The sequence below is a fragment of the Ictidomys tridecemlineatus genome, chromosome 4, assembly GCF_052094955.1.
Source record: "Ictidomys tridecemlineatus isolate mIctTri1 chromosome 4, mIctTri1.hap1, whole genome shotgun sequence".
NCBI lineage: Eukaryota > Metazoa > Chordata > Mammalia > Rodentia > Sciuridae > Ictidomys > Ictidomys tridecemlineatus.
This window is the reverse complement of record NC_135480.1, coordinates 112,340,257-112,367,627: the sequence shown is the minus strand read 5'-3', so window position 1 is coordinate 112,367,627 and position 27,371 is coordinate 112,340,257. Positions and strand designations below refer to the sequence as shown.

The 27,371-nt window shown below is 39.3% G+C and overlaps 1 protein-coding gene across 9 annotated transcripts in view; it reads left to right on the top strand.

The window, feature by feature from the left end:
* The window catches only part of Arhgap32 (Rho GTPase activating protein 32), a 297,323-nt gene extending 284,959 nt beyond the window's left edge, over nucleotides 1-12,364 (top strand). For all 9 annotated transcript variants that reach the window (XM_040285546.2, XM_078047321.1, XM_078047322.1 and 6 more), the window contains 4 exons: nucleotides 704-775; nucleotides 2,576-3,454; nucleotides 4,113-5,095; nucleotides 6,374-12,364. In XM_040285546.2, coding sequence (XP_040141480.2) covers nucleotides 704-775; nucleotides 2,576-3,454; nucleotides 4,113-5,095; nucleotides 6,374-8,626 — 4,187 coding nt within the window. In that variant the 3' untranslated portion in view covers nucleotides 8,627-12,364. The remainder of the gene's footprint in view (nucleotides 1-703; nucleotides 776-2,575; nucleotides 3,455-4,112; nucleotides 5,096-6,373) is intronic.
* Nucleotides 12,365-27,371: the final 15,007 nt, after the last annotated feature.

Sequence of the window (27,371 nt, the reverse complement as noted above, 5' to 3'; positions counted from 1 at the left end):
AGAACAGGAGGGTTGGGTGATATCTCCATTAGGGAGAACAGGAAAATGGAAGTGCCCTCAATGCCACCAATGGATGAGAGAGGATGGAGGTGTCTAGTAAATAAGATTCACCATATGTAATTGAAATTACTGTAAGTATTTCCTAGGCCTATTGTAAAAGACTAGTACAAATCAAGTGACTTAAAACAACAGAAATACATTCTTTTACTGTTGTCAGCAGGGCTGTGCTCCAGGGAAGAATCCTTCTTTGCCTTCCTTGCATCTTCCTGTTCCTGATGGCTCCTGGCATTTCTTGGCTTGAGGCAGCATCACTCTGTCTCTGCATCCATCTTCACAGGGCTTTCCCTGTGTTTCTCTGTCTTCTTGCAAGGACACCAGTCACTAAGGGTGGGGCCACTGTGAGTCTAATGTGATATCATCTCTGGATATCATGTTGGTCTTTAGGAAATACACAAGAAAAGTCTTTTAGTTAATCTCTATGCTCAAGTTCATGATCCTTTAGAAAAGAGAGTTGAACATGGGACACCATTTGAGAATAGTACAACACTTTATATAGTAAGGTGGTAAATTGAATGTGACTCTTAATCTGTACAGCCAACCACTCTTGGAAATTTAAGCATGTGTTAGGAAAAACAGTGATCCCTTTAACTGTATAATATGTGGCAAAATTAAAACTAAACACTTTTTGGTTTTGATTCTTCAGGTGGCAGGGCAGAAGGGACCCTTCGCTCAGCAAAAAGTGAGGAGTCTCTTACTTCTCTTCATGCAGTTGATGGTAAGACTGAAAGAATCAATTGTTTTATTCCATGATAGCTTGCATAAGAGAACATGAACATAGCAATTGGGTGTACTTTATAAATATATACTTAATAAATAGACTATTGATTATCATTTCCAAGAATTCTAGTATTTAGTATTGTTCAGATTACAATTCTTTGCTGTTCTAATATGGCAGCAGTATTTTGGCAGGATTACTATTTATTTACATTAAAATGGCTAAAATGTTTTAAATTAACCATTTATATTGATTAATGCCTAGTAAAAACTGGGATTACAACTGTCTCCTTCTTTAACTTTCACAAGTGGGAGCTTAATGTTTGCTACAAAATATAAAGTGAAGCATTTTGATGTTTAGACCAGTTGTCTTGCAAATTGCTTAACCTGACCTTAAATTTCATAGAGCAGATTGATTATAGCTGGTCTCATTGTCCCAGGATAATTAGCACTTGGAGAAGCAATGTAAAATGGATCTGTTTAAAATTGGGACCAAGATTTCATGCTAACAATGAAAAAGGTTTTATTGCAACATAACTTGACAAACAAAACTAAAATATTAAAATAAATGTGTATTATATTGTTTATTGAAGTTAAATTATAGTTGCAACTATTTATTAAACCAACATTGACTTGGAAGAAGATACAATATTTTTTGACAAATGTAAGAACTTTATTTGATCCTTGATTTGTGCTACAGATTATAAAGAAGGCCCTTTCTACAAAAGTAATCAAAAACTACATTAATTTTCCAAGGGCTTTTCTTAATCTGTTGATATTCAGATCATGTGCTTTTCAAGTATCCCTGTATCATCATCATGATCAATTTTCTCATCTTCATTTATTAACCTTTCTAACTGCCAGATCTTCATGGACCAGTGATTTTCCTTGTGATTCATAGTGCTCCCACATCACTTTATCTGAGTGGCTGACAATCTTAGAAAAGTTCTCCAAGATTTTTAATTAAACTGTAGTCAGCATAATCTATTAAAACAATGCAATGGGCTAGGTTCATGTCAAGTGGAAAATAATATTTGGGTCAAGATTACGTTTTTAAGTGGTAGATATGTCAGTATATATATTTATGTTAAGATAGCTTCTCACTTCTTATATTACATTTTCACTATGGCAATTAAAAGTCTAATAGAATAAGTGGTTTCATTTTTACCAGTTGGACTTTTAGCAACATCATAAAATTGCATAATACTACCACTCCCCAGGGCTCTACTTGAGAAACTGAAGGCCTAGTCTTATAAATTTAAAAAAAAAAAATGAAATTAAGTGTTCGAAAGGAATCATTTAAGTATATGTTAATGCTATTTAATCAAGATTTTTTTTTTTTGAAATTTGGGTAGCATAGGATATTTCCTCCAAAGAAACAACCTTTTTTGCTATTTTATGTCCAAAATGCTATCTAAAGTGATTTATTTTACCTTACAAGTCATGTGTGAGGCTAATGATACAATAAGACACAAAGAAATGAAAAACTTGCCCAGAGTCACACAAAGAGTCAGTGTTGGACCAATAACAATTCAAGAGTCCTGGTCCTTTTTCTTATCAAAACCATGAAGCACTGCATTCTCCCTCTGATTATATGAAATGTGCTTGCTATTTAGCGTTTGGTTGGGGAGTTTTGTTATTGCAATGATCTGTGTGTCTTGAGACAATTTACAAAAAGAAAATGAAAAGTTGCATTTTCTTACCTAAATGGTGAGTTACTGCTATACCAAGTAGGTGGCTTCTCATGGCATTATATATCCTGTGACATTCATACTTTGACATTGTTGTCCATTTTTACTAGGTGATTCCAAGCTCTTCCGACCCAGAAGACCCCGATCTAGCAGTGATGCCCTGTCTGCCTCTTTTAATGGAGAAATGCTGGGGAACCGCTGTAATTCCTATGATAATCTGCCCCATGACAATGAGAGTGAGGAGGAGGTAGGGCTGCTGCATATTCCAGCTCTCCTGTCTCCTCATTCAGCTGAGGATGTTGACTTGAGCCCTCCAGATATTGGAGTAGCCAGCCTGGATTTTGATCCAATGTCATTTCAGTGTAGTCCCCCTAAGGCCGAATCAGAATGCCTGGAGAGTGGTGCTTCCTTTTTAGATTCATTAGGATACTCCAAGGATAAACCATGTACCAGTAAAAAGGATGTAGAACCAGGTGGTAGCCAGTCTCAGACTCCAGGAAGCACAGCAAGTTCTGAACCTGTCTCTCCAGTTCAGGAGAAACTGAGTCCATTCTTTACCCTGGACCTAAGCCCAACTGAAGAGAAGTCATCCAAATCATCCTCATTTACTGAAAAGGTCGTCTATGCTTTCTCTCCGAAGATTGGACGAAAACTAAGCAAATCGCCTTCCATGAACATATCTGAGCCAATTTCAGTGACCCTTCCACCTCGGGTGTCAGAAGCCATCAGTACTGGCTCAAATACTGCAGCTCAGAATGCATCATCTCCAACCTGGGACAAAAGCCCAGAAGAAAGCGATGTCACAAATAGATCCCCCACCCAAATAGTAAAGATGAAAACAAATGAGAGAGAGGCCCAAGAAGGATGTGAACCTGAAATCCAGCCCCTGGACCAGGTAGCTGCCGAAGAAATAGAGTTGCCAGGGAAAGAGGAGCGGTCTGTCTCAAGCAGTCAGAGTAAGGCTGTAGCTTCTGGACAGACTCAGACAGGTACCGTTTGTTTTCCTCCATTCTTTCTTTAAATTAAGAGGGATCTTCAATCTTGTAAATCCATCTGTGCCTTTTAAGAGAAAATTTGCTCCACAGGTAGCCTTTAATCCAGGAGAATGCTTCTCTGAGCATTGGCAGATGGCTCAAGCCCTACATTAAAGTCAGTCAAACAAAAACTCCCCAAAGAGCTTGTAGTCCTGCTTCAGACCATCACAAAAGTCCCTTACCTGTATGGACAGTGAGAATTCCTTGATAATTTTTTGTACAACTTCATAGCTCTTGAATCAATTTTCTCTTCTAATGAATATCATTATTGTAGCCTTACAAGTTAACAGCCTATACCATCCATTGTGAAAACTAGCCTTAGTAACAATCCATAAGCCTTGAAGCTTGTGTTCTAAGCAATCTTTTCTGAGCCCCCTCCCCATTTCTATAGCAATTCAAGAGGAGCTTGCAACCTTTAAGCACTCTTAGTTTTCCTTCCAAATGAGATGTATTTTCTACAGCATTTGCATGTGGGATAGAAGATCATGGATTGCCATTTTGAAATATGGAAGGCACCTGTTTTTAAATAATCAAGTGGGGAGTGTTTGGCTTTCCGTATAGGATAACGTAAGCTACCTTTTCATTCTCATTTTTTTTCCCAATTTCCCACTAGGAGCAGTTACCCATGACCCCCCTCAGGAGCCTGTTCCTGTCAGTTCAGTCTCTCTTATCCCACCGCCACCGCCTCCGAAAAATGTCGCCCGAATGTTGGCGCTAGCATTAGCTGAGTCTGCGCAGCAAGCCTCTACTCAGTCACTGAAGAGACCAGGGACTTCTCAGGCTGGGTACACAAATTATGGAGACATAGCAGGGGCTACAGCTGAAGATAAACTGCCCAGTCCCTACTCTAGTATTTCTCTAGATAAGGCCTATTTCCAAACAGATCGACCAGCAGAGCAGTTCCACCTCCAGAACAATGCACTGGGAAACTGCAACCAGCCTCTCCCAGAGACAACAGCTGTTGGGGATCCTACTCATACCAAGGTAAATGAATCTGGGGAGCAACTCCACCAAGTAGACTTACCAGGAAACCATCTACATCGAAACTATTTATCTGGGGACCCAGAAAAGGCCAGAATTACTTTAGTTCCCTTAACAGACTCAGAAAAGTCTGATGATCATGTAGGTTTCCCTGAAGACCAGGCTGGGAAGACCACTGTGGCAACCATCCCCTTCGTAGAGCAGGACCAGTCTGCACTCCATTTCTACAGCGAGGATCAGTCTCCTGCCTACCTTGGTGCAAGTGTGGATCAGCCCCATCACCCTTCAGAACTTGCAGACCAATCTTCCATGCCTTCAAATTTGCCTAGAGACAAAAGCTGTCCTCTTTCTGGGTCCCCTGAAGAGAATACCAGCACAGCCACCATGACTTACATGACAGCGACTCCAGCAACAGCTGAAATAAGCACCAGGGATGCCAGCTGGGCTGTGAGTGAACAGCCCACTGCCACTGGGTTTGCTGTTGCTACCCTTCAGCGCACACACAGAAGTCATCGCCCTCTCCCCCCGCCTCCTGCCCAGAGGACCACAGAGCAGCTGCCAGTCGCGGGGCAAGTACAAGCTGCAACCAGTATAGGACTGAATAATTCCCACAAGGTAAGAAGGGAGGAGGTTGGTGAGATGAAATATGCTTTTCCAAAGGTATGTCATTTTTCAGCAGGGTGTGTTGTTATCTTTGATAACAACTGTATTTGAATACAACATAATTTTTAACACTTATGGCAGGTTTCCATGAAATACTTCTGGTTTGAAGTTAGGGTTCTGCCTTTGCCTGGCTGCTGCAGCAGTTACCATATGACTACAATTTTATACCTGGTACCTTTTCTTCCTACATTTCTTTATGGTTATACAAAGGGATAACATGAGACAAACTGGGCTTTAGCTGTCATGCATGTGGGGTTTTTTTGTTTTTTGTTTTTTCCCTTTTGGAAATCCATCACTGACTCACCGTGACTTTGGGCAAGTCATTTAACTACACTATGCCAATCATTCCCATTTACTCAATGAAAATGCCTCACTCTGAAGATATCTCTGCCTGTTTTAGAAGTGTGGAAGATTTTAGTACATTAGGATTTTTTGTTATTTTTCTCAACCTTAACCAGCAGATTGCTCCATAGTCAAGTATGTATTTTGAAGAGAGAATGTTATATGCAAAATGCTAAAAGTTGTAACACAGGTTTTTTGTTGTTTTTTGTTTTTTGTTTTTTTTGTGTGTGGTCACCTTCAACTGAAAGGACTTAAATTTGTGGTCCTTCCTTGGAGGATGCTAGTTCTAGCAATTACTTTTCAGAGAGAGCTTATTTGCTTATTTCTGTGAGGATTGTATTTGGCCTGTGGGTCTACAAATGAGTTGGTCAAAGGTAGGGAGAGAGATAACCTCTGACTTGAATGCCACCTTGGACAAGTCACTTTTGTATTCTTCCCTGTATTAGGGGTTCACAACTTCTCACTGTGTCCAACTGTGAATCACTTCCAGATGATGGAATCAATTATATTTATTGAATAAAATGTTCTTGATGTTGAGACTAAGCTAGAGCAGTATGGCAAATGTTTATTTTTAAGCTTGACAGTGTTATTTGACAAACCTTTCGGTCTTCACATTAAGACATCATCATAGGCAACCTCCTCTCATATTTAAAACCCATCACAAATGGAGAAAACCCTGAACAGTTCTCCAAAGATGGTAATATACCAGGTAGCAGCATAGGCTCCTTTTCCTGCCAGTGGGAACAGGTCCAGTACAACTGCATGGCTTGGGAAGGTTCAAGCTGCTACCTAAATAGCCTCAGTTTGTGAGTTACAAATGTAATAGCATTTGATTTCATAAGGGGAGTGTAAAAAAAATGGACTCATAATATTTTCATTTTTGAATAGGTTCACGGAGTAGTTCCAGCTCCAGAGAGGCCACCTGAACCTCGAGCCGTGGATGACCCTGCACCCATCTTTGTCAGTGATAGCTGTGCAGCTGCTGCTCAGTGTCCTATGGTTACTACTACTCTCCAGCCAGGCCTGCCTGAGAAAGTGCGGGAGAGTACCAGGGCCCCACTGCTCCACATGCGAGCCGAGTCCTTCCCTGGGCACTCCTGTGGCTTTTCTGCACCAATGCCCCCCACCAGGACAATGGGGAGTAAGATGGCTGCCGCCATGCACTCCAACAGTGCAGATGCCACCAGCAGTTCAAATTACCACTCCTTTGTCACTGCGTCATCAGCCTCAGTGGATGATGTGTTGCCTTTGCCACTGCCTGTCCCACAACCTAAGCATGCTTCTCAGAAAATAGCTTATTCCTCCTTTGCTAGGCCTGATGTCACCGCTGAGCCCTTTGGTCCAGAAAACTGTTTGCATTTCAATATGACTCCAAACTGCCAATTCCGTCCCCAGAGTGTACCTCCACATCATAATAAATTGGAGCAACACCAAGTGTATGGTGCCCGATCAGAGCCACCAGCCTCCATGGGTCCTCGTTATAACACCTATGTGGCCCCGGGAAGAAACACGTCTGGACACCACTCCAAGCCGTGCAACCGGATGGAGTATGTTTCTTCTTTGAGCTCCTCAGTTAGGAATGCTTGCTATCCTGAAGATATTCCACCATACCCTACCATCCGGAGGGTGCAATCTCTCCATGCTCCCCCATCTTCCATGATTCGTTCTGTTCCCATTTCACGGACAGAAGTTCCCCCAGATGATGAACCAGCCTACTGCCCAAGGCCCCTGTACCAGTTTAAGCCATATCAGTCCTCCCAGGCCCGCTCAGATTATCATGTAACTCAGCTTCAGCCTTACTTTGAGAATGGACGGGTCCATTACCGCTATAGTCCATATTCCAGTTCTTCTAGTTCCTATTACAGTCCTGATGGGGCCCTGTGTGATGTGGATGCCTATAGCACAGTACAGTTGAGGCCCCTTCATCGCCTGCCAAGTCGTGATTTTGCTTTCTACAATCCCAGGCTACAAGGCAAGAACTTGTACAGTTACTCTGGTTTGCCTCCACGCCCGCGGACCAACATGACTGGCTATTTCTCTGGTAATGACCATAATGTAGTAAACATGCCTCCACCTGCTGATGTAAAGCACACCTATGCCTCGTGGGATCTAGAGGACATGGAAAAATATCGAATGCAGTCTATCCGGAGAGAGAGCCGTGCACGGCAGAAGGTGAAAGCGCCTGTTATGTCTCAGTATGACAACATGACCCCAGCTGTGCAGGATGACCTGGGTGGGATCTATGTCATCCATCTGCGCAGTAAATCAGATCCTGGGAAAACTGGACTTCTCTCAGTGGCAGAAGGAAAGGAGGGGCGGCACCCAGCCAAGGCTATGAGTCCTGAGGGAGACGACCGCTTCTATAGGAAGCATCCAGAGCCAGAGTTTGAAAGAGCCCCCCACCATGGAGGGTATGGCAGTATACAGGCAGAGAAGCCAACCCTCCCTCAGAAGCAAAGCAGCCTTAGGAATAGAAAGCTTCATGACATGGGTTGTAGTCTCCCAGAGCACAGGGTGCATCAGGAAGCAAGCCATAGGCAATTATGTGAATCAAAAAATGGGCCACCGTACCCCCAGGCAACTGGCCAGTTAGATTATGGGCCCAAAACAATTCCAGACACTTCTGAGCCAGGCAGCTACCATAATTCTGGAGGGAAATACACCACAGGGCAGGAGTCCTTAAGATTGAACCACAAAGAAGTGAGGCTCTCCAAAGAGCTGGAGCGGCCCCGAGCCAGGCAGCCACCTGCCCCTGAGAAACACTCCAGAGACTGCTACAAAGAGGAGGAGCACCTCACTCAGTCAATGGTCCCACCCCCTAAGCCAGAGAGGAGCCATAGCCTAAAACTTCATCATACCCAGAACATGGAAAGGGACCCCAGTGTGCTATACCAGTACCAAACGCACAGCAAGCGCCAGAGCAATATGACTGTTGTGTCCCAATATGACAACCTGGAGGATTACCACTCCCTGCCCCAGCACCAGCGAGGAGGCTTTGGAGGCGGGGGCATGGGAACATATGTGCCCTCTGGTTTTGCCCACCCACAGAGCAGGACATATGCTACAGCGTTGGGTCAAGGGGCTTTCCTGCCCACAGAGTTGTCCTTGCCACATCCTGACACACAGATTCATGCAGAATGAGCCCCGGGAGCAATAGAGTTGAAGCAGCCTCTGCTGGACAGTGGACTGTTCTATTTTTTTCAATAACCAAAAAAGATTAAAAAAAAATCTACAAAACCCCTGACCACGTTAAAAAGAAAATATAATAAAAGTAAACAAATCACCATCCTCCCCGCCCTTTCCTGCTTCATTACCACCTCTTTCATCTATAGACTGTGTCATTTTTGTCTTTAAAAGAGATCTGAATGATTGTAAAGCACTGTGTTGAAAACCTAGTAAAGAAATTTGTCACAGACCGTACTTGCCATATAGGGCTAATTTATAAGAGCCTGAGGACTGCCTTTAACTGAATTTAAATTTAACTTTGTCTTTTCTTCTTAGCACTTGCTACCTAGTTCAGAGCAGTTTACATCTATTTCCTGGTGGGTTTTTGCATTTACTGTCATGTTTCTACGCCCCCATCAGTGGCTGCACAGCCTGCCCACATGGACACTTCTTTCCATTATCACTTCATTCATCTTGACCGAGAAGGGGCTTGTGTGTTATTAAATTATTTTTTTAGTCATCCTATATTAATAATTTATTAACTTTTGGTTGTATGTTAAATTAGAGTGGAGAAAACTCCCTTATTCAGGTAAGTCAGACAATTGGAGCATTATAATTAAAACATAAAGAAATTTAAGACTTTAAACATTCAGTAGTCTCTTCACAGTGAGCAAGCTCATGTCACCCCAGGAGGAATTTTTCAAGTTAGAATTTAGGGAAATATCCGAGGCAAAAGAATGTGAAATTCTTATTGTCAATTAACTTTATTAACACCAGAAAGCTGTATCATTGCTTTTCATGTGATGCCTGACTGCAGATTCCCCCCACCCAATAATATTTAGTAAATTGGGATTCCAGTAAAATGTTAACAGTACTTGTTCTTCTAAATTAGCAACCTTTTCCCATTAAAGAAAAAAACAGCGTTTTATGACTATTTTCAGGAATATAGATTTATGTGATAATTTCTGTTTCTAAACCAGAGTATATGTTCCCTAGGAATTCTTACAGTAACTGCAAATTATCTGTACTACATGTCATTGTTGCAGTAACTACCAATTACACAGCCCCATGTCACCAGTTAGAGTTCCAGCAGCTACCATAATGTTCTAAGGAGTCACTCAGTATTTGCTTACTCTGTATTCATATGATCACGGTCTTACTGTAATTATCATCCACACCAGCATTTCAGGTATAGCTCTTTATAACTCTGTAGACATGTTAAACATGTTTAATATCTAGGACTTTCTTTTGAAAGTTCATTCCTTATCAGAGTAGGAACAGAACATCTGTCTAGCCTAACTCTACTCTTGTTTCCCAGCCCACCCACCACAGGTCCACCAGACTAGCAGAACAGTCCTATATTTACTGTGTGAGCTAAGATTGTCATTCCATTCCATAACTTGTGATAATACTTGAGTTTTATACATTCACATATTGTAAATGTTCAGCTTATAAAATACACAGGAGATTTTATTCCATTTACTGGATGGTTGCTGCTCTGGCTTTTTAGAACTTGGAATTATCTTTTATTTAGAGCAAAAGAAGAAATCTTTTAAGAGGCTAAAATTATGCTGCTATTATTGCTGTGAAATTGTGTAAAGATTAGGATTCATGCCGGTCCTCTTTTTTTAATTTAAAAACGTGATTACATTTTAGGGGTTTATATTTAGAAAACAAAAAATTTCAGAGCAACATATTTATATCTGAAAATACTCTATAAGGTTTTCTTTTGTTCCCCAGAATTGATCAGAGGAACCAGAGTAAAGATCTTGAAAACCCAATATGTGAAATGTCTGTAGAAGTTTAGGCCTTTACATTAAGAGTGCAGGCCCAACTGATGTTAGAAAATGTTTATGTTAGAAAACCTGAGAGGATGCTTCCATCTGGCACACAAACATATTGGGTGCTACATTGAAGAGTTGGATCTCTGGTGAATATGCAGCACTAATTTTTTTTAACCTTATTCATCTTTTTATCAAGTAGGCAATCCCTTGCTCCTTGGAGATCATACCAGCCCTGAAAGTTCTCACCAGCAGTCTGGATGTTAGCAAGAGGGGGCTGGTGTAACTAGGAGACACATGGCTTCAGTAACTGAGGGCCCAGAAAGAAGTAGTGAATGAAGTCCAGGCCAATTTTAATACAATTTGTTGTCACACACACATTGTTTATTCCTGAAACTAAAATCAATTTTATAAATATGATGTTTAATTTCTCAGAACAACTTCTTTATTAATAATGTCCTATGGGTTTGGAAATATCAGGTAAATATTTTGAATATAGAAAATTCAGATTACTGGTATAAGTGTGAAACACAAACTTTAAATAAAATCTATAGTTTAGTTAATTATGTAGCAACAGCCTTAACTTTGGATTTAGTTATTTGAAAGACTTTGCCCACATCTTTTCCTTCCTAATATGTGGGGTAGAAATCAGATGGCAAATCACTGTGAGCCAGGTTACCTCAGCATTGTTCACCTTTGTGTGTGACTTTACAAATACAGTAATTGAATGTTATTACTTTCAGACGTTGACATGGAGCATTATGATCAAGGAAGTGGAACTGCCTTATGCATTAAACCCCTAATTTATTGAGCCATGTCTCCAGATTTTATCTTTTTGAAAAAACTCTGATTCCACAGTTCAGTTTGATTGAAATAAGTATTCCCTGGATGTCTGGCTAGGGACTCTAAGAGTCCCAAGGATGCCATATTCTTTATAATAAACTTAATCTGAGCCTTATTTCTTACTGTATAAATTTCCTTTTCATTCACATATTTTAAATGCTCAGTTTGAAGAACTCCCTGGGATGGTCCCAAGGGTAAGGCCTGCACAATTCCTTAGGAAGGCAACGCATTTTTAAATATTTAGGTCAGGTTGAAAAATTCTAGAGCTACTTCTGTGAAGAAGAGGGACCATGAACGTGAGTTGGGATAGAAGAGTGGGTATCACATTTGAAGCAGAAATAGATGCTTATGATGTATATTTGAAATTTGCCCCTTTAGTTCAAGAAGGAGCCTGTAAAATCCATTTATCTGTTCAATCCCTATAGGTCACCTATTCAGTATGTTGGCAAAGTATGGTCTGAACAGAGAGTGCAAGGAAATGAATAAGAAAGTCAAAGTATGTCAGAAAGTTTCTTCCAAATGGTTAGAGGCATGTGATTGTCAGTACTGTGTAATGGAAATGTCAGGAATGATGTATTTTTAATATGTGCAAGATAATGTTGGTGTCCACAGAGGGTCTTTTTTTCTTATCTGATTAGTACTGTTAATGTTCAAAGAATAAAAATGATTGTTTTACAGTTTAGATTCTGAGATAGCAAAACCTGATTTTTCAACCATGACCTGCATGAGAGAAGCACCCTAGGAAGTCTTAGATCATACTTTTGATTTCTTTAATTTATATAGTGTTTTTTTATGTTTTAATATTTTTGTGAACTGGTGTAAATTGTTAATGCATATAAGCTTGTGTATTTTTGTAAATAGTTTTGTGATTTATTTCTTGCCCCATATGTAAATATTTAGAGTCTCATTTCTTCCAAACTTATTTGAAGCTGAGTTGTGGGTTTGGGGTTTTGTTTGTTTTCTTGTTTGTTTGGGTGGGGGGTGGGGAGAAGGGATTTTGTACTTGGAGATGGAGATATCTTGTGGTTTAAAGCAAATGTCCCATGAAAGCAATTCAAATATCAACAGAATTATTTCAGGTTAAAACAGACTTTCTTGTGTATGTGTTTCTTTTTTTGATCTTACATGAATTATAACTGATTCGCGATTGATTTGGGATATTTGAACCAGAAGACAGATATTTGTATGACATAACCTCTTATACCAATTATTTGAGGAGGGATCCTGTTTCTGTCTGTGCCACAATCCACTGCCTGACTAAATTCCCCACAGCTCTAACATTTAACTCTTCAGAACTAGAGAGGCTTCATGATCTCTTGTGGAAAGTCCAGGCAAATGTGATGCCCCTAGTGCTCTTAGAAATATGTGCTTTTTTTCTGTGGCCTGGCACCCAGTGTGCTGACCCAAGGAGGTCAAATTGGCCTCTTAACTCAGAATCCTCCGAAAGGGTGTCTGAATAAAAAACATTTTTTAAGATTCTCATATAGCATATCGGATGTCCTATCTTCAGAGTAAAATACCAATAAAGAATGATCCTCTAGACTTAGCCATATGTGGTAAACTGCCTTGTGGATATTCAGTAGAGTCTGTATCCATGAGATGAATTACTATAGATCTGAGCCAAGTGCCAACCTATAATCCACTGCCTAACAGGCTGTCCAGTCTTAGCCCTGTGCCAGTTGTCAGATATTTCAGTATCAACCAAGATTTGGGGGCAGGAAGTGACAACTCGCACTCAATATTTAGCTATTTTAAAACTACTTTTCCTACGGGGAGTCAAAAGTTACAAATCGTTCTTCATTTGAAAAAATTAAGAACCCACCCCTATTGGTCAGTAATCAGGAAAGCAGCCTGTTTAGTCGGAAAGCCACTCATCTGTCACAGGCCCACAAGCCCCACTTCAAACCTAAGCAACAAAACATCTGCTTCAGCAAATGCTCCCAGACTTGAATACATGTTCTCATAGAAATGGTTCAGGTGAGATTAAAGACACCTATGAAATGTTCACTGGATCTTCCAATTTTATGGGACTCTGCTAGTCATTCCAACTATTTCATCACCAAATTTATCTCATACTGATGAACATATAATAACTATCCCCTAAAATATGTATTTATCACTAAGGAATTGGTGAAAAATGACACTAGTGGTGTTTGAGATTTTAGTCTTTTTTTTTTCAATATTTTAAAGTCTCTTCATAGCACATTTCAAGCCACAAACTTTGCTGCCAGTATACATAAAGATTCATTACTTATGTTTCTCATTTATGTCTCTAGATGACTATAATTTAGTGATTCCCTCGTGGACATATTTGAGATAAAAGGAGTGTTTGTTTTTATACCGAATGCTCCCTCTTACTATCAAAATCCTTTTTTCTTTTTAATACCCTTCTTGGCATTGTTTCTTTTATTATCTATAGACTTCCTCTAAACCATCCTCTCCCTCTTTGTGGTTCTAGTCCCTCTTGGAAATCACACAATTAGGTCCTCAAAATGGCAAAAAAAAAAAAAAGGAAGTTCTGAACTGGGCACTTGAAAGGTTGTCCTGAACTTCGCAAAAAGGCCTGTTGTTTTTTTACTTCTAACAAGTACTCTAATAGCTGAGTTGTATAAAGTGAGATATTAACAGTTGTTTAGAAGGGAGAATGAAACAGACTTTATTCTGTTGTGAAGCATTCAGTCTGGTTAGGGATTACAGCTAGTACATTCAGTTGCTTTTAAGCCATGTGCTGTTTCAAATATTGTGTGTGAAAAGTAGAAATAGCTCTGGGAACCAAGATACATCGTGCCTTCCTATCTCTCCAAAGCTTTTACAAGAACTTGTGTCACAAAATCAGCTTGTTTGACTTTGTAGTTTTATGTATTTTATCAGTTGTAGGCAACAGCATAACAATGTTTTTAAGAGCTGAGAATAACTCTGTGCTTACTGACAGTGCCAGACACCAGTAAGCTTTTTGCATCTTCTAACTCACTGATTGCTCATAACCCATTGATTTATAGATGAAACTAAGGCACACAAAGATTGGTCAACTGTCACACAAATAGTGACATAGGGTTGAGACTTAGACCTGATACTCTAATGTAATGTATGCTCTGATAAAAGCAGATTTAGTGTTGGATAGTTGAATCCTATCTGCTAATTAGTAATTGTAACCCCCTTACTAAATTACTAACCCCCTCTGAAATGATTTCTAACATGCTCACTAAGCCATAGCTGTTTTCATCTCTATTCATCTCTAAAAGGGGAATAATGAGACTGTAGTAGTACCTAAGGGCTGCTATGGGAGTTAGATAATAGATACTTCTAAACAGGAGAACAAGGGCTGAATAAAACTTAACCAGAGTTTTTACTATGAATTAGTGCCAGACTATGCAACAGTTAAAAGGAAAAGGGTTAAATTATACGTAAATAATTCTATCATTAAGAATTTATTCAGGATCAACTTTTTTTATTAGAGCTTTTATGGTTATACATAATAGTTGGGTTCATCCCCAAAAACTCATGCATGCATAGAAATCTTTTTCAGTTCATGATCCCTCTTTTTCCCCTTTATCCTTCCTGCCTCCCCCTCTCCTTCCTCTAATCTACTGGACTTCCTTTTACTCGTCTATTAATTGATTGGTTCCTTATGTAATCTTATCCTTCCCTTCCCCTCTCCTTTATTTTATTTCAGCTTCATTACATGAGAAAACATTCTGACCTTTGAGTTTCTAAGTTTGTCTTATTTCACTTAGCATAATATTCTCCTTTTCTAGCCTTTTACTGGCAAATGCCATAATTTCGTTCTTTTTAATGACTGATAGAACTCCATTGTATGTATATACCACAATTTCTTAATCCATTCATCTATTGATGGGCATGTGAGTTGACTACATAATTTAGCTATTGTGAATCATGCTGCTATAAACAATGATGTCACTGTGTCACTATAGTATGCCAATTTTAGATCTTTTGGGAAAAGACCCAGGAGTGGGTAGTTGGGTCATATGGTGGATCCATCCCTGTTTGGTTTTTTTTGTTGTTTTTGTTTTTGTTTTTGTTTTTTTTGATAAATATCCAAACTGCTTTCCAGAGTGATTGTGCTAGTCTGCAGTCCCACCAACAATGTACAAGTATTCCTTTCTCCCCACAACCTCTTCAGCATCTATGACTGATTGTATTCTTGATTATTGCCATTCTGACTAAAATGAGATGAGCTTTAATTTGTATTTCCCTGATTGCTAGAGATAGTGAACTTTTTTTCATGTATTTGTTGACCATTTTTGTTTTTTCTATTGAAAAGTTTCTGTTTAGTTCTTTTGTCCATTTATTGATTGGGTTATTCGGAGTTTTTGTTTGGGGTGTGTGTGTGAAGTTTTTTGAGTTCTTTGTATATTCTGGATATTAATCCCCTATTAAAGTAGTAGTTGGTCAAGATTTTCTCTCATTCTATAGGCTGTCTCTTTATGTCCTAAATAGTGCAGAAACTTTTTGGCTTAATGTCACGCCACTTACTGATTGTTGGTTTTATTTCTTGTGCTTTGAGGATCTTGTTAAGGATGTCTGTGCCAGGATCAATGTGATGGAGTGCTGAGGGCCAATGTGTTTGAAAGAAAGAAATTGAAAGGTTTTATGTGGTTGACATGACTTGCAAGAAGCAAGTCTTGGTGGTTAGAGAAGCAAGACATAATTTAGTGGTTGATGCTTGACAATGAGTCTTCGTGATAGAAGAGAACACCCTTGCTTACCATAAGGTCCAAGTAAAAAATGTTTTATTACAGTTCTGTAGTGGAAACATTTATACAGATGGCATTAATTATAAACTATTCAACAGTGTACATTCTGCATTAGAATTCTGTTATCCATTGATAAATTATCTCTGTTATCCATTGATAAGTTCAGGGGAATGGTCTTAGGGACTTCTGAGCTGTGCCTTTTCGGCTAATGGGCATTGATTTATTCATGCATCCTCTTTCTTGTGTTGCCCCATTTGCTCTAGGCTTATCAACTACATAATGTGGCAGGAATTAGGAACTGCTGCAGAAGAACAGTAGTGAGACTAACAGTTTGGATATTTTACAAAACAGTTTCTAAAGAGAGATGGCTTTGATTATCCATTTGGGGATGCTACAACAAAATGCTTTTCCAGAAAAGAGGCTATAGTGATTTTACTGATAGTAGCGAATAACCCTAAAAATTAATTGCTAGATGTACCATGTACCAGGCTATCTAATTGTTTTGCATATATTAATTTTAACTTACAAGTTTTCCTAATAGTTATGTGAGATAGCATTCTTACTTTTTAAAGTCCCTTTACAAATAAAGAAGCTCAGGCCCAGGAAGTGGAATTAATGTGCCTGAGCCCATACCTCTGAGGTTCAGTGGGATTTGAACCCCAGCTCTCTAACTGCAGAGCCTGCAATTCCTATCACTGTTAAACTGGCTCAAAGTGTGTCTTCAAAGACCAGGAATCCATGAACAAACTTGCCTGGAGGGAAAAGACACTGCTGATGATTTGCAGGGAATTCAAACCCTCCCCAAGTCAGCATAGGTTGGGTTTATGCTGTAGTTGACACCACTGAAATCTCAGTACCTTGACACACAAAACAGGTGTATTTCCTATTATGGGTCCTGGTGACTCCAGGGAGGAGTCCTCTTTATAGCCCCTTGCAGTCCCTTACCTCGTTCCCTGGAAACATGATTCCTAGGACAATGTGTCAAGGGAGGAGAGTATTAGAGGGACTGGTGGGAGTAGTTAAAATACAGCCCAGAAGTGAGGCGAGTCATTCCTGCTCCCAGTGCATTGGCCAATGAACCTCCAGGGCCTCTCTGACCACAGGAGAAAGTGCAAGGTCAGCACACTGGACTACATGCCTGAAAAGAGAGTCAAGCTGCATAGCTGTGTGCAGCACTGCTGTCTACCATGCCAACCCGCTGTCTGCTCAGATTCTCCCACTGCTTTGATAATGGACAACTATAGTATTGTGTGGAAGAATAGTGCTTTAGCATTCTGGCAGCAGAGAGCAGTGATTAAAACCTGAGACAAGCTCAGGAAGTAAAAGTTCTTTGGGCAACAGAAACTGAAGGACTGTAGGTTTTATCTGGCAGTTTGCTTGGCAAGATATCTCTTGGGGACCTTTGCCTTTTGGTAAAAGGTTGGCCTCATATCCACAAATTTCTGACTATAGCTTGGAGTAGAAAGAAGCTTTTGAAAGCAAAGAAAGGATGTGCCTGCCTACAGGACTGAAGAAATGGAGAAAGGCTTGCTAAATCTGAGTGCTGCTTGAGACCCCAGTACCTCCACCCTCCCTCTGTTTCATCATCACAATCTCATGGGTCTCCATGCTAATGCATGTGATCAGAAACCCTTTGTATGGGTACTGGAATAAATCAGATCATCTTCAATAGAAAGAATGAATTCCATCATTTGTTTGGTGTACTTTCATACATTACAAGCACATTTGGACTACTTGTAGTCTTGTCCCTCCAGGCAAGTTGTTCATGGATTCTGGTCTTTGGTTGATGGTCCCAGAAGGGGAAAAAAAATAGGTTTAGACTATCCACAACTCAACTGCTGGAGTGACTAAATCCTGTAGCATCATAAAATTTTTCTATAGGAAGTCTGCTTTGAGAAATGTTTGGAATGTTAGGGAAGAAGAGTTACTTGGAGAAGAGGAAGGATGATGTTTCAAGTGTCCAGAAAAGAATTTTCCCCCATATTCACACATACTCTATAAAGCATCTTAGGATGTAGAAATGAGAAGATGTAATGGGAATACTTTTTCTTCCAGGCCATAGCAACTTGGGAAGAGAAAGTAGAATCAAAGGTTTGGATAGCTTTCAACAAACCTATAGAACCTACATACCAAGAAATGATAAAATCTAGGAAACACAAAAGAGTTAATTCCTGAATGATCTACTTCTCTGGGATACATGAGTTTCAGAAGATAACACTGATACTTCCCAGACCTTGCAAGATAAAATTACTGAGAGTCCAAGGCCCTAAAGTACACCTTGGTCCCAGGAATCAGAAGAACTCTTTGGAAGTAGTTGCCACAACTCTGCATTTCATGATTGATCCTGTATGGATGCTCCGCTACCTGGGTGTTTTCTCTCAGTGCCAATGAGCAAGCATTTTATTCTGATTATGATAAGAGATGGTTCTTTCCTATCAGTATTTATTATTATTTTAGAGGGCCAAAGGCTATGTGGCTCTTTGATTTTTAGAATTCTTAAAAAATCTAAAACATGTAGGAATATCTTCCTTTAGATTGTCAAAAGCATCCAATGTTGAAGTCAAGGCAGTTTTGGTAACACTAAAATCACAAGTGAGTGATCCAGGATAATGTACTAATACCATTACTCTCCTACTTCAAGGTGAATCTCCTTGGCCTTCTGGAGTGATTACGTCTTACATAGATGGGCACCTTTGGTCCCCTATCTAAGAGAGTGGGACTGATAGCCAGACAAGTCCAGTGACCTATGACCCAAGAAGGTACCTAGCCACCTGCTATGGCACCTCCTGAGTTCCCCAGCAGCACATTCAGCTACCTTGTAACACACTCTACAGTGAAAGACAGGAGATTTGAGAGGGTGCAGACAAGCATGAGAGTTGGCCTAAGTATGTACATGGCTCTCAGAAGAAATGGACTCAGATTTGCACCAATGGATCCTAAATGGTGGAAGCAATCCAATGGATGATCATTAAGTAAGAATGTTACAGGAGGGACTGAAAACACTGGATAGGTAATTGTAGCAAGCCTTCCAATGCTGAGTTTGTGTGATAGTTATGGCATATAGCTTGTGTCTCCTGGAAGTCATTTGGGCACCACCTGCCTGCCCAGTGAAAACACTGTTTCCCCATCTGGACCACTACTCTTCCCTGTCTCCCTTCTTGGCACCTGCACTCTCCAAAGATTTCCAGTAGCACATAAATTAAATCCATCCTGTTCAGCCTGGCCTGTAGGATCCACCTCTATTTCATCTCTCAGTTTCCTTGTATAAGCCACACCCCTGGTCTGGAAGGCTCCTTGTATGGGAGACCACCTCTTCACTGAGATCTCAAATCATCAGATGATCTTGATGACCGAATCTGAGGCAGCCACTTGATCACAGCACCTCTTAATTCTCTATCACTTCTCAGAGTTATTTATTGGTTAGTCTATTTCTTCACTTGTTTGTAAGCTCCAAGACAACTTGACATGCGGTATATGCTTAAATAGATTTTTTAAATATATAAATTTAAGGAAGAAAGAGGATCACAGGAAACAACAAAATTTGTTAGTTTTCCTAAGCTCAACCCTATAGGAAAGAAATGTCCTTTGTAATCACAAGGAGTCCTTTCAGATAGAGATGCAGCTGCATAGAAATTGGTATTTTGGAAAGCCACCAGAGGGTGCTGTCCACACACTTTTTTATTCAGTGTTCAGTTGCTCAAAAAGATTCACTTAGCTTCCTAATATGATTGGATAGGTGACTCAGTAAGTGATTCCCTGTGATTCTTCCTTGTCTCTTTCCACTCCACCTTTGCAGGAGCAGTTTTAAGAACAACAACCTGGCCGTCGATGCTGGGAGCTGATAAGTGTTAGCTCATAAGCTACTTTCTTGGACCCAGCCCTAAAAAAAAGAAAGGTAAAGTTGAATAAAAGAATGGCCAAGTTGAATAAAAATCTGAAGAACTCAAGTGGGACTTTGCATTCAATATGCAAGTCCATAATATCAAAGGACTATTTCTTGTATTTAAATTCCTAAATATTCTTTATTGTTATTTTTAGAAAGCGGCATAAAACATCTAGACACCAGTTTCTCTAATTTTGTATGCTAGCCCATGCAGGGCTCTGAGAACCCCAGAGTTTTCAGACTTGGATACGCATGAAACTCCTCTCAGAGCTTTGTGAAAATACAGATTCCTATGCTTGCCCAACTGGACTGACTGTCCTCTTCATGGGTTACAGAACCTGTCGGGCTAACAAAAACTTCTCAGGTGATTCCATTTCATCCATGATTTAGGAGCTGTTCTTCCTGGAGAAGATCTGTCCTTCTGGTACCTGTGCTTTAACTTGGCCCCAAAGCCGCAGCATCCAAGTTTTGCTTCATGGAACTTCATATTTCTAAGAAGTATGCAGCATTGAACCACAGAACATGATTCACAGAGCATTTCCACAGAAGACATTTCAGGAAACTCATTGAAAATGATCTAGTCTAGCTATCAGAAATGTTCGGTTTTGGTCATAGCTTCTTTTTAAATAATCAAGTGATTTAATCTATTTATACATACCTAGTTCCACATCAAATTTGAGGAAGTACACCATGTAACTTTGATAACTCACTGTCTCCTGAAGTCTTCATTGCACTCTAAAAGGGAAAGAGTGACTAGCTATCATGACCCCCCAGGACCATCGAGGAAGAAAGAGAACAATCTATGAGAAAATACTCTGAAAAGAGTGAAATACCATTAATTTAGCTTGTTTTCTGTTGCTATAATGGAATACTTGAAATTAGATAATTTATAAAAGACAGGTTTATGGGCTCTGGAGACTTGGAAGTCCAAGAGAATGATGCTGTTGAGGGCCTTGTGCTGCACAACCTTGAAGCTTGTGTTCTAAGCAATCTTTTCTGAGCCAGGTGAGGAACCTGCTTCTTGCCCCTTCCCCATTTCTGTAGCAATTCAAGAGGACCTTGCAACCTTTAACCTTCATGATGGAAAGCAGAAGGGCAAGTGGGCACACATAGAAGAAGGAAATGCAAAAGGCAATCTGACTCTATAATAAACACTCCAGCAAGAGCAAACCTGGTCTCTCTGCAGAGAGAACTCTCTTCCATAGGATAGTATTGATCCCTACATGGGCGTGAATCCCTCATGACCCAAATGCCTCTTTCAGGGCCCACCAACTCAACATACACTGGGAATTAGGCCTCAACATGAGTTTTGTTGGTGACAAGCCATATTCAAATCAAGAGAAATCATTTAAGTGAAAGGCAGTGGTAGGTCCAGTGGGATGTGAGAATTAGTCTACTAGCTCCACAGAATTGAAAGATTTTCAAACTGACATAGCTGACATCTGTAAGGAAGATAAAACAGTTAGCTTTAAAAGTCAAATAAGATCACAAGGCTTATAAGAGAAATTTCCACTCATTATGCAATTTTTACTGCCCAGAGAAAAACTTTTCAACCTTTCAAGTAATTGCTTCTGATATTTTTACCAACCTATTTCTAAATGATGCGCTGTACTTGAATTCTCCATCTTAGACATTATATTTTGACTTTCTAATAATGGATACAAGGGCAACATTCTCTTGGTAGTACAGTGCCAGGTTATTGCCCCAGCAGTACACACATAGTGTTTTAATCAGTTTTCTATTACTGTAAAACATACATGAAATAATTTTGGCCCACAGTTTTAGATGTTTCACGTTATAATTGATTGGCTCTGTTGCTTTGAGCCTGTGGCAACACAACATAATAGAAGCTTGTGGCAGAACAAAGCCATCCCCTCATGGCTGGGGAGTGAAAGAGAGGAAAAGGAAGAAACTGGAGTCCCGAAATCCCCTGTAAGGGCACACTAAGAATGATATAAAACCTTCTACTAGGCTCTACTTTTTAAAGTTTCCACCACCTCCCAATAGCTCCAAGGTGGGGGACCAAGCCTTTTACACCTGGGCCTTTGGGGACATTTTACATCCAGACTGTAGCATGCACAAACATGGAGCACACTTTTCTGTCTTCATTTTCCTATTCATGCCACAGTACAGAACGCTTTAATCAGTATTCAGTATTTTCTATGTACCTATTACTGCATCCTTAGTCTGCTGTGGAAAGTAAATTTCATCTGAATATCAGCTGCTCTCCATTTCTTCATGCTTTTTTTCACTGGAAGCAGGTAATTGTTCTCTCCTGGGCCTCCATGTGCCCCATCCTGCTCAAATCCAAAGTGGTTGTCATTTAGGCCTGCTTCACAGCTGCAAGGACTGTGGGCCCTTCTCCCAGGGACAACCCCTTACTTCCTGGATCTCATCTTCCTCTTATTCCATGTCCTCTTTTTTATGAAAAAAAAAAAGGTGCAAGGGAAGTAAATATTCCAACTTGCACATCTGAAGATAGATATAGATATAAATAGATATACTCTTACACTTCTTGAAAGTTTGGCTTAATATAGAATTCTAAGTGAAAATTAAATCCCCTCACAGTAATTGACAGTATTGCTTTTTTTCTGAGCGTGGTGGAGTGGTGGTATACTGGGGATTGAACTCAGGGGCACTCAACCACTGATCCACTCCCTAGTGCTATTTTGTACTTTTTATTTAGAGACAGGGTCTTACTGAGTTGCTTAGTGCCTCACCATTGCTGAGGCTGGCTTTGAACTCGAAATCCTCCTGGCCCAGGCTTCGAAGCTGCTAGGATTGCAGGTGTGTGCACCACGTCCAGCTGATGGTATTGCTTTTTGTTCTCTGTGGCTAACCTAGCTGTTGAGAAGTCAGACACCATTCTGTTTTTTGATCATTATAAATGAATTGTTTTCCTCTTTGGAAACTTGTGAGCATCTCTTTCTTCCAGGTGTTCTGAATTTTAAGGATGATGTACCTTGGGTGAATCTTCTCCCTGATTATGTTGGTCACTCAGTGGTCCTTTCAGTCTGTAAATGTATTGTCTCCATTTCTGGGGATTTAAAGAATTCATTTTATATATATGTTGCTCAGTGATCTGAACACCTATTATTTGGATGTTACAATTTCTGAATTGATCCTCAGTTTCACACACACACATACTTCTGATTTGAAGATTCTTTGAATAGGAAAGACTAGTTAGCTAATGAAGCCTGTGATTGGGAGAATATTATCCCCCTAAAAATGTGCATGCTCTAAATCCAGAATCTGTGAACTTATAGGTTATGTGGCAAATCAGTTCATCTTAAAATGGGGAGATTGTCTGTGGGCCCAATGTCCTAATAAGCATCCTTAAAACTGGAAGAAGAGGGTCAAAGAAGAATATGTGAAATATAAGCAAGGCCCAGGGAAGCTGTGTAAGAAGAAATCAGCTCACCATTGCTAGCTTTGCGGGTAGAGACAGAAATGTGGGGCTCCCCTGGAAATTGGAAAAGGCAAGAAAATGGATTCTTTCCTACCTATCCAGGAGGGATCACAACCCTACTGATGACTTGATTTTAGCTGAAGGAGACTCATGAGCAGTTTTTGAAGTTTAGAGCTGCAAAACAATGAATACATGTTCTTAAAACACCATATAGCTATAGAAAAGAAATATATTTGCAAGTTGGGGACCCGAAAGTATTATTGCTAAAGAAATAGAAAGAATCAAAAAAGCCAGGAAAATGTTCTCAAGACTCAAGATGAGGAGAAAAAAGAGGCCTCTGGAATTGAGCCAGACCCAGGCTAGATCTGGGGTACCTGCTCTGGCCCAATTTTAGTATATGCTGCTTTCTCAATAGTACAAAGGCACTCCAATGGAGAGAAATTTGGGGGTTCTGATCCTAATCCTTAACATACTTGATCGCTTTTTCCAATAATTTTGTTATGGCTTACCTCAGACCTTGCCTGACTCTGCAGGAAAAAGCAAGGGACCTTTAGGATTCACCTGTGTGCAGTCTCCTAACCTAACCTTTAGGATTCACCTGTGTGAGTTTCCTAACCTGTTTCTATTAGTTTGGGTGGGATCTGAGCCAACTGACTGAGGCCCTCATCCAACATCACCAGATTTCCTGCACTTTCTGAAGCGTTTGGATCAGAGAACAGAGTTTGCAGGATTTTCCATCTTGAATCATTTTCATGGAAGCACATATATAAGAAAATATATATTCCTAGGATTTTGACTTTTTAAAATTAATTTTTAAATGAAACAAATAGAAAATTTGCATACTTATAAATAAAAAGTATAAAAAGTAAGTGAATGATATAAATTTTATGCAATTATAAAAAGGACATTAACATTAAGAATTAATATTTTCAGTGAATTTTTCTAAAAGCCCATCTTCTGACTCCCCACCATGACCCAGGATTTACCATTTTTCACTTCCATCCTTTTTTAAAATAAAACCTTTTTTATTGTGAAATATTACACTTTGAAAAAGTGCCAAATAAGTTTTATTCCAAAGTTAATGCCCATGTGAACATCTTCCAGGTCAACAGAAACTGCCAGCAACCCCAGGAGCCCCTTTCCATCACCAGTCTCTCTGACCACATCCCATTTTTCTTGATTTTGAGGAGCGCATTGCATAAGAATGTATAAAGGAGGATAGGATTTTTTTAATTTAAGGTGTTGCAGGTATCTTTTCCAGTTATGTGACTTATCTTTTCCTCTCTTAATGAGATCTTTTAAGACTCGATTTTAATGTAGTCATATTTCATTTTTCCCTTTATGGTTGGTCTTTGGACTTCCGTGTAGGATATTTCCTTCTGAGTGAATAACACTTTTTAGTATGCCCCTCAGTGTGGGCCAGCTATGGATTAATTCCCCTAGTTTCCATTTATTTGAATATGTTTTCATTCCACATTATTCTTACAGGTATTTTCAATGGGTGGTTATTGTTTTCTTTCCATTATATTCTGACTTATATTGTTTTTATTTAGAAGTCAGCTTTAGGTATAATTGTACTATTTGAAGGTGTTTTGTTTTGTTTTGTTTTTTTACTACCAGCACCCCAGGCTACATTTAAGATTTTCTCTTTAATTTTGTTTTGTTTTTTAGTGTTTCTACTATAATGTTCTTTGATGTGGAGATGAAATATTTACACATACATGTATATATTACAAATTTTTAATGCTGTTGGCTTAGAGTTATGGAACTTCTTAAAAATATGACTTAATATTTCTCAGAAGTTTTATTAAGTTCTTAGCCATTATCTCTCTAAATATAATCTCTATTTCATTTTTATTGCCCTCTCCTGAGATTTTAAGTGTATGAATGTTAGATTATCTCACTATATCATCTTTGTATTTTACTCTGTCTTCTGTATATTCACTTTTTTTATTTCTCCAAGCATCATATTGGGTATTTTTATACCAGTCCATAAGTTCAATAATTATCAGTTTAGCTAATATTATTAAACATCAATTTTAAAAGTAGAATGTGATTTTCAATTCTGGGATATCCCTTTTAAAAAATATTTCCAATACTTTGCATAATTTCTCAATATTGTTTTTTGTCATCTTACCCATACATGCATAAATATTTTAAAGTCTATGTCTAATAATTTCTAATTCTGGAGTCTTTTTAAATTTGTTTCTGTTGCTTAATTTTTCTCTTTGTTTTCTCCCTGCATACTTCTTATTTCTTAAAAATAATGCTGAACATTATTTTTGAAAAGTTGTTTGCTAAAATAATTTGAGGATTAGAATAATATTACCTACTTTCTGAGAAGATTTGTGCTTGCTTCTATTATGCATCTAAGAAGGCCAATACTTGGTGCTACCTTAACCCAGTTTCAGAGACCACAGGCTTGAAGCTGAATTGCAGTCTCCTTGAAAGCAGTCTTATTTCTTCTCAGTCTGCTCCTAGGTGCACCCTTTAATGATCCCAACCCAAAAGGTAGTGGAGTCAGCAGGACCTCCCTGGCTCACCCACCTGTGGTGAGTCTGCACTCTGATCCAGTTGCACCAAGCCCTGCTATATGCCCCTCAGCTTCTCAACCACTTACCTAGAATCAACACTCCAAAGAGAAAGTATCTTCAGTGTGGAGAGCAGTGACAGAGAATGGGAGAGCAGTGTTTGATATTGGGGTCTCTGATGACCTCATGCCTGGTGCCTGGGAATGTTTCTGTGCAAAGTGGCAGGATGCCTAGCTGCTATGGTAATACCCTCAATGAGGAGGCTCTGTGCTAGATTCTTATCAGCCTCCATCATCATCTCAGACACTGTTCTCCCATTCTGCCACTGCTTTCCACATTCAGCTGCTGGAATCCCCTCTGACCCTGCCTAAATCTTTTCCTAGTAATATACTGAGATTTTGTTAACTCACAAATAAGACCTAACAATTCCTCTAAGACCAGTATTGTTTTTTTTTTTTAATTTTGTTCTCACATGGGGCATTCTAAATTGTTAAATTCTCCATAATAAAAGCATGAGTCCTCTTAGGACTTTGAGCAGAGGGGCTTTAACCACCAACATTTTTTTAACACTTTATATCAGATATTATCTATTAGATGGGAGTTGTATCTGAAAATACTTAAGAGATAGAAAGAGAGACAGTGGAACACAAAGAAGAGCAGAAGAGTTTAAGGTAATCAGCCTCCAGTTGCAGACCTTTGGTTTCAGGCAACAGATTTTGTTCTTTATATATTTTTTTAAATGCTCTAATACTATGTCTCCTATATGGTCCTTTCCCAAGGAATCATATTCATTTACTACATTTCTCTTGAAATTATAAAAAATATACCTTTATTCTAAAAGTGAAATAAACATCAAACCTTAATTTAGATTTAGATTTTCCAAATCAATTTGGAAAATAACTGGAAATATTTTTTGGAGCTAAAAGAAGTTCCTCTGAGCTCCCCTTCATTACCTGACTCATTCATTAAAATGCGTCATTGGTCTTTCATTGGTTTCCTGTGCTAGGGCTTTGAATATTGGGAATGTGCTCTTCCTAACCTCAGAGAATTTATAATCTAGTTAAAACCAGACAGGTGAAAGCCATCTAAAGTGATAAATATGCAAAGAACTGTGTAATGAAATGTACATATATTATAAAGCTCAAATCACCCAATAGCAAGAAAGAACATTTATGAATTATTCTGCTTCACTGATTGTTTATTTATCAGAAAACTTCATGTCAGCTCATAGTTATTGACTACATTGGCTTCCTCTGAGAAATTAAAAAGTATAAACACGGTAAAATCTAAACAGTTCTATTTATTAACAATGAGTAGGTCCTATGACCTGAAAGTAGCATAAAGTAATAAGCCAGAAGAAAGCAGGCACAGAAGCCAGACTGGCTGGGGAGGAATCCTGAGTTAACTGCTTATTTGTTAGGTGACCTTGGTTAAGTCATTTGACTTTTCTCTCCCTCTGTTTACTGTTCTATTTCATAGAACATGGCTGTGCAGAACAAATGTGTTCATGTACATAATGCACTTAGAAGAAGTTCTGGCACATGGTACAGCACTCAGTG